At 43.8% G+C, this 7,500-nt stretch overlaps 1 protein-coding gene across 1 annotated transcript in view; it reads right to left on the minus strand.

Moving 5' to 3' along the window:
* Nucleotides 1-7,500, minus strand: part of immp2l (inner mitochondrial membrane peptidase subunit 2) — a 65,114-nt gene that overhangs the window by 734 nt on the left and 56,880 nt on the right. Inside the window, exons 4-5 of the mRNA XM_035642245.2 lie at nt 6,991-7,056; nt 4,433-4,535 (exon numbers count right to left, since the gene is read on the minus strand). Coding sequence (XP_035498138.1) covers nt 4,433-4,535; nt 6,991-7,056 — 169 coding nt within the window. The remainder of the gene's footprint in view (nt 1-4,432; nt 4,536-6,990; nt 7,057-7,500) is intronic.

A 7,500-nucleotide genomic window follows, 5' to 3' on the forward strand; every position in this document is an offset into this window, starting at 1 on the left:
GACATGTGTCGAGCTCCTTCCTGTTCAGGAGCTGAGATCGTCTCACTGGGATTTTTATAGACTCACTGAACATTGACACTAATGAGTCCGATCTGTACGATACAATAACATATGAAAACAATATATTGTGACACCATACGAAACAATATGATAAGATATGAAACAATGTGATACAATATGAAACAATATGATACGAAACAATATGTTAAGAAACAATATGATACAATACGAAACAATATTTTGTGACATGATACGAAACAATATATGATAAAATATTATTCAACATGATACGTAAAATACAATACGAAATTATACCATATGTTGTAACACGATACGAAAGGAAATGATCTGAAACAATATGATATGATATAATATTCTTTTAGTATATTCTAATCAAGTGGATACAAATATATTTATACTGGTGTAATATTAGTTTTTTGTCTATTTGACGAACTACAGGAACACAACTCGTCCTCCCACATGTATCACACGATACACCGTCTCTTCATACAGATTTGTATCTAAAATTTCACGTTCAGATGTTTTTAAAACCATGTTCCAGAGGTAGAACTCATTCGTGGCACGCTGCAGCCGCGGGCGGAACCTCTGACGTGACCGAGGAGCTGCACTATGTCCTCGTGAGAATGACCTCGTCGTCCTCGCTGCATCAGGTCCAAGACGCACGCCGGCAAATGTCAAAGGCTTTTTCACGTCGCATGTTTTTTCTCTGCAGAGAAAAATGCGATGTGCCGAGTTGGTCTTCGTCTTCAGACGTGACGGAGAAGAAGAAGTGTTGGATTTGACTTCAGGTCCTGGTTCCGATTCCGAGCGAGAGAAAATAAAAACCTCTGAGCGATGAAGAGCAGCTCACTGTCCATCCAAATATCTCATCACGTTCTATTCTAGAACAAACACAGAGGTCTTTATGAACGTGTTCATAAGAAGACGTCTCACTACCATCCATCTGTTTGGAATAAATCAGAAGAAACAAGTCCATCTAGAAACGTAACAACAGGAACAACAGGTTTGTTTTGATCTGGTTCCTTCTTTGGTTCCTTCTTTGGTTCCTTCTTTGGTTCTTTCTTTGGTTCTTTCTTTGGTTCCTTCTTTGGTTCCCTCTTCATCACATCCATCTGTTTGGAATAAATCAGAAGAAACACGTCCATCTAGAAACGTAACAACAGGAACAACAGGTTTGTTTTGATCTGGTTCCTTCTTTGGTTCCTTCTTTGGTTCCTTCTTTGGTTCCTTCTTTGGTTCTTTCTTTGGTTCTTTCTTTGGTTCTTTCTTTGGTTCTTTCTTTGGTTCTTTCTTTGGTTCCTTCTTTGGTTCCTTCTTTGGTTCCTTCTTTGGTTCCTTCTTTGGTTCTTTCTTTGGTTCCTTCTTTGGTTCCTTCTTTGGTTCTTTCTTTGGTTCCTTCTTTGGTTCTTTTTTTGGTTCTTTCTTTGGTTCCTTCTTTGGTTCCCTCTTCATCACATCCATCTGTTTGGAATAAATCAGAAGAAACACGTCCATCTAGAAACGTAACAACAGGAACAACAGGTTTGTTTTGATCTGGTTCCTTCTTTGGTTCCTTCTTTGGTTCTTTCTTTGGTTCCTTCTTTGGTTCTTTCTTTGGTTCCTTCTTTGGTTCCTTCTTTGGTTCCTTCTTTGGTTCTTTCTTTGGTTCCTTCTTTGGTTCCTTCTTTGGTTCCCTCTTCATCACATCCATCTGTTTGGAATAAATCAGAAGAAACAAGTCCATCTAGAAACGTAACAACAGGAACAACAGGTTTGTTTTGATCTGGTTCCTTCTTTGGTTCCTTCTTTGGTTCCTTCTTTGGTTCCTTCTTTGGTTCCTTCTTTGGTTCTTTCTTTGGTTCCCTCTTCATCACATCCATCTGTTTGGAATAAATCAGAAGAAACAAGTCCATCTAGAAACGTAACAACAGGAACAACAGGTTTGTTTTGATCTGGTTCCTTCTTTGGTTCCTTCTTTGGTTCCTTCTTTGGTTCTTTCTTTGGTTCTTTCTTTGGTTCTTTCTTTGGTTCCTTCTTTGGTTCCTTCTTTGGTTCCTTCTTTGGTTCTTTCTTTGGTTCCTTCTTTGGTTCCTTCTTTGGTTCTTTCTTTGGTTCTTTCTTTGGTTCTTTCTTTGGTTCTTTCTTTGGTTCTTTCTTTGGTTCCTTCTTTGGTTCCTTCTTTGGTTCCTTCTTTGGTTCCTTCTTTGGTTCTTTCTTTGGTTCCTTCTTTGGTTCCTTCTTTGGTTCTTTCTTTGGTTCCTTCTTTGGTTCTTTTTTTGGTTCTTTCTTTGGTTCCTTCTTTGGTTCCCTCTTCATCACATCCATCTGTTTGGAATAAATCAGAAGAAACAAGTCCATCTAGAAACGTAACAACAGGAAGTGAGTTTCGATCCTGGTTCCTTCTTTGGTTCCTTCTTTGGTTCCTTCTTTGGTTCCTTCTTTGGTTCTTTCTTTGGTTCCTTCTTTGGTTCCTTCTTTGGTTCTTTCTTTGGTTCTTTCTTTGGTTCTTTCTTTGGTTCTTTCTTTGGTTCTTTCTTTGGTTCCTTCTTTGGTTCCTTCTTTGGTTCCTTCTTTGGTTCCTTCTTTGGTTCTTTCTTTGGTTCCTTCTTTGGTTCCTTCTTTGGTTCTTTCTTTGGTTCCTTCTTTGGTTCTTTTTTTGGTTCTTTCTTTGGTTCCTTCTTTGGTTCCCTCTTCATCACATCCATCTGTTTGGAATAAATCAGAAGAAACAAGTCCATCTAGAAACGTAACAACAGGAAGTGAGTTTCGATCCTGGTTCCTTCTTTGGTTCCTTCTTCTCCTCTTCAGCTCCTCCTTCACTTCTCTTTTGTTTCTTTGGTTTGGTCTTTAATTCTTCTTCTGACGTGTTGGTTTTCATTTTTGGTTTAACGAAGTTCTTCATAGTTCATTGGATCCATTTTCTGATTTGGTGGTTGTCGTACTCGTCTGGTTCCTGGTTCCTTCTGTTCTCATGGATCCTTGGTTTCGGTTCTTTCCTCACTTTGTTAGTTCTTCGCATCACTCTTGAGTTCCCAGTTCCTTCTTTGGTTTATTGAATTAACCTCCCGCTGTAGAAACTGTAGAAGGTGACCTACTTCTTCTTCTGAGGGTTAAAGATCTGTGCTTTGTCGCCACCTACTTGTGTGAACAGGTGTTGATTAGCCAGTTGAGAACCTGACGGATGAACCGAGGAACCTTGTTGCTCCTCAGCACTTTGTTTGGCTCATTGGTTCCTTCAGTCAGCAGCTGAATGAGTCACAGTATCGACCAGCTCCTCCATCAACCCGCCCCAGATGCATTGTGGTCATTTCCTGCTTTGGGCTCCAGTAAAACTCTTATTTATTGCACCTTCACATGGTTTAACGGGCTCATAGCTCCGGCAGCAGCAGGTCCACTGACACCAGAACCCCGACCGCTCTGGTGGTCGCTCCAGGTTTCACTCAGCTCGCATCTCTCAAACTTTTGAATTTCTCAGAAAAGAGTTTTTGCTTCCCAGTAAAAAAATAAAACACTAGACAGACAACAAAAACCTATAGAAAAGTAAGAACCTGCAGACGGAGCGTAGAGAGTACAGTGAGCACAGTACAGCGTGTACAGTACAGTGAGTACAGTACAGTGAGTACAGTACAGTGTGTAGGGTACAGTACCGCGTGTACAGTGAGTACAGTACAGTGAGTACAGTACAGCGTGTACAGTGAGTACAGTACAGCGTGTAAAGTACAGTGAGCACAGTACAGCGTGTACAGTACAGTGAGTACAGTACAGCCAGTACAGTAAAGTGAGCACAGTACAGTGAGCACAGTACAGCGAGTACAGTACAGTGAGTACAGTACAGCGTGTACAGTGAGTACAGTACAGTGAGTACAATACAGCGTGTACAGTGAGTACAGTAAGTACAGTGCAGTGAGTACAGTACAGCGTGTACAGCGAGTACAGTACAGCGTGTACAGTGAGTACAGTACAGTGCGTACAGCATGTACAGTGCAGTGAGCACAGTACAGTGTGTACAGCATTACAGTGGGTACAGTACAGTACAGCGTGTACAGTGAGTACAGTACAGCATGTACAGTACAGTGTGTATGTTAATGTTGTTGTGTTTTCTGTTTTGTCGTTTCATTTGTTGATTTGGTTTTTGATTTGTCGTTGTGTTAGCGACAGAAGCGTTTTCAGTCGCCCCCTTATTAAGAATATCTGTTTGCTCATTGAACAGATTTAATAACGTCTCCTGCTGCACTGAGGCTTTAACGTCGTCCCTCAGTCTTTAGTCACTTTGGATAAAAACACATGAAAGATGAGTTGATATAAATATGAATAAGCCGTCGAGAATCTATCAGGACTCGTTTATGAAGCTTCAGACTTTATATTCTGACATTTTACTAAATGTTTTATTAAAGCTCCTCTACACGTCAGGGACACAGATCCAGTTCCGTACCGGTCCGAAGCTGTTGCTGTCCAGACTGTGGCCGTGGTGATCGCCCTCGATCCAGAAGTGACCGTCAGGGACGCGGACGTATCGGTTCTTGTAGCTCAGAGTCCTGAAGAGAAGGAGACACGAGGAACAACATAAAGAGTGAAATCTAACTCACGAGTTTCAGACATCACGACTGAGCGGGACACGGCACAGACCACAAAGATGGTCTTCATCTTGTACAACTGTGTTTTCAATATACTACAAAACTTCACCAGAACGATCTTCACCAAACAGCTGCGGTCAAACTCTGCGTCTACGTCTGACTTTCACTATTAACATCTGACACACGTGAATGTGATTATGACGCAGATGCTAAATCAAAGCTGAGAGAAAAAAGAATGTACAAATGAAGAAACAGATTTTGTTCCAGATGAATCATTTCCCACGACAAGAGAAATAAAAGATCAAAACTCAACGGTACATTTCATCGCTAAACAATCGCTTCTGTCTCGTTATCGTTAATCGTCCCGTCGTCGCTCAGACAAAGATCTGATCACGTCTTCGTCTCCTCCTCCTCGTCGTCGTCGTGAGGAAGAGGAGGAGGAGCGCTCTTCGTCTTCCCTCTGGACAGTTATGGGCTCGTCCCGCCTCTGATTTATCATTTAGCGCAGCAACATTGTGAATTATAACATCGGTGACTTTTTAAATGGAAATTTGTCTGTGATTTCCTCAGCGTGTGTGTGTGTGTGTGTGTGTGCGTGTGTGCGTGTGTTTGTGAGTGTGTGTGTGTGTGTGTGTGTGTGTGTGTGTGTGTGTGTGTGTGTGTGTGTGTGTGTGTGTGTGTGTGTGTGTGTGTGTGTGTGCGTGTGAACGAAGAGGCCTCGGATACAGAAACATTGATTTCGCCACAGCAGCTGAATTTACTGACTCACAACAAAAACCTAAAAACAAGGTGGGATCTTTTTGCAGGATGAACACAAACAGGTAACAGCGACTGTACAGTTTGTGTTCAGGGACATTCTGCTTCTTTCAGCTTTACATTTCTTGATGGACCATGATAAAGACATGAACCAGTGACGTGGGCCTCGGCTGCAGCTTCTGCTTCAACAACAAGGTCCGAGTGAATGATGAGGAGAAGACTGAGCGCGTCCTTGTGAGTCAGGAGGAGAATCTGGAGCAGACGTGGAGACGCTTCCTGGAGCGGTTCAGAGGATCTGGATCTGACGCTGATCTCAGACTCACTTATTACATCTGTGAGAACGATGATGTTGGACCAAACTCTGGGAGTAATCAGAAGTCCAGTGACAACACGCCTCTGATGGATCTATGAGGTCGACGGCTCCGCGCTCTGGATGAAGAAAAGTCCTGTGATGACATCATCATGTGGAAGAGAACTATTCTATTTATCCAATATTTATATTTCCGTATATCTTTGTGTATCCGTGAGTTCATCGCTGATCCTCCCCCACCTCCGCCTCGGGCCTGAGAGTGTCGACGGGAGATTTACGTGTCGTTTGGAGACGAGTCTGGAAAACGTTCCTGTCGCTCGACCCGCGTGGGCGGATTAAACCCAGAGCTGTGATTTATGTCGACGTCGGTCGACAGCCAGCACCGCCTCCGCCAGGGGAACCATCACAGGCCGGTTCATTATTCATCCACGACCTGGGATGTGCACAACAGCAGCCGACACACAAACGGCAGCCGGGCTGCGTGACACGGAGACGGCGTGTTGTGATACTGTGAACGTGTCACTTCCTGTCTGGCTGCAGGGTCAGAACGTGGCTGTTCGCCGCGTGTCAGAGCGACTGTGTGAAGCAAACAGAACCAGTGAGAAAGTAAAAACGCGGCGATGCAGCGTGGCGCTCCTTCTCTCGATGCCTCGATGACAGCTCATTAAGATGACTGACAGCTGAGGGGGCGGAGCTCGACCCAGCCGAGGTGACTCGTACGGCAGCGAGTCACAGTGTGAGCGCTCTGCAGGTGTTTCATATTCAAATGTGATGTAGAGCAGCTGCGGTGATGTCACTGACTGGGGGTGTGGCCACAGGGGAAACTTGCCGATTGCGTTATTAATTGTGAAGTAAGTGAAGATGATCCAACGACTGTATACGAAGATGGACGACGCGTCTCCACTGGAGGTTTGTCTGAGACAACGCGATGACAACGAGGTCGTTCATTATTTAAAGCCCTGTGTGTCATTTTTGTAATTTTTTGGCGCCATCTGGTGGTAAAGTGTCAAACCGCAACCAACTGAGCGACCGACAGGGGACACTTTATGGTGGCGCACAGCTGTTTCCAGCAGCGTCTGAGAATTCAACGTCAACGCGACGTATTCTGGACTATTTAGTTCAACAACCATATTCAACACCACGTAGAAACATGGAGACTCACACGGAGGTCGGTCGACCTCATGGAACTATATTTAACATATATGAACACAGATATGGACAATATGTTCAACTTCTGTGAATAAGTTCTTCTGAATATTACACACTGTGGCTTTAGATCCTCAGAACACCTGAAGGTTGATCAACCTGCCTGTTGTGATATGAAACAGTAGGACTTGGTCTGATTCCTACCTGATGAAGTCTCCCTCCAGGCCGATCACCCGCTTGATGATCTTCTGCTGTGGATTCCGTGGAGACCTGAGGGGAACGATTAAAAATAGATATGAGGCAATAAGCATAAAAACTCCTCATGGGAAAAACACGAGCCAGTAAAGATCATGTGAGCGCGATGTGGTGAAGCAGCAGGTGGTCTCTCCCGGTCTGACCACACCAGACGTCCTGTTGCAGCTCGTCTGGCGGGAGTCGATCACAGACCTGTCACCTGTGACTCGACCGCCTGCAACAATGAAACTCGTAGAAGAGTTGTAATGTAAACCACGAGCTGTACAACCCTCTGGTACGGTACGTAACAGATGTAAAGGCATTGGAGAAGTGAGAGTGATTCAATTACTACGTCAGAAACCTTCTGCTGATTACAGATTCCGAGCCTCGTTGGATCAAACCCGACTGACACTGAGCCTCGACTCATCTCTGTTGTGAGCAAAGGATGAAACTGTTCAAATGTTAACTGAGCATTTAATG

This window comes from Scophthalmus maximus, chromosome 7 (genome assembly GCF_022379125.1).
Source record: "Scophthalmus maximus strain ysfricsl-2021 chromosome 7, ASM2237912v1, whole genome shotgun sequence".
Taxonomy (NCBI): Eukaryota; Metazoa; Chordata; class Actinopteri; order Pleuronectiformes; family Scophthalmidae; genus Scophthalmus; species Scophthalmus maximus.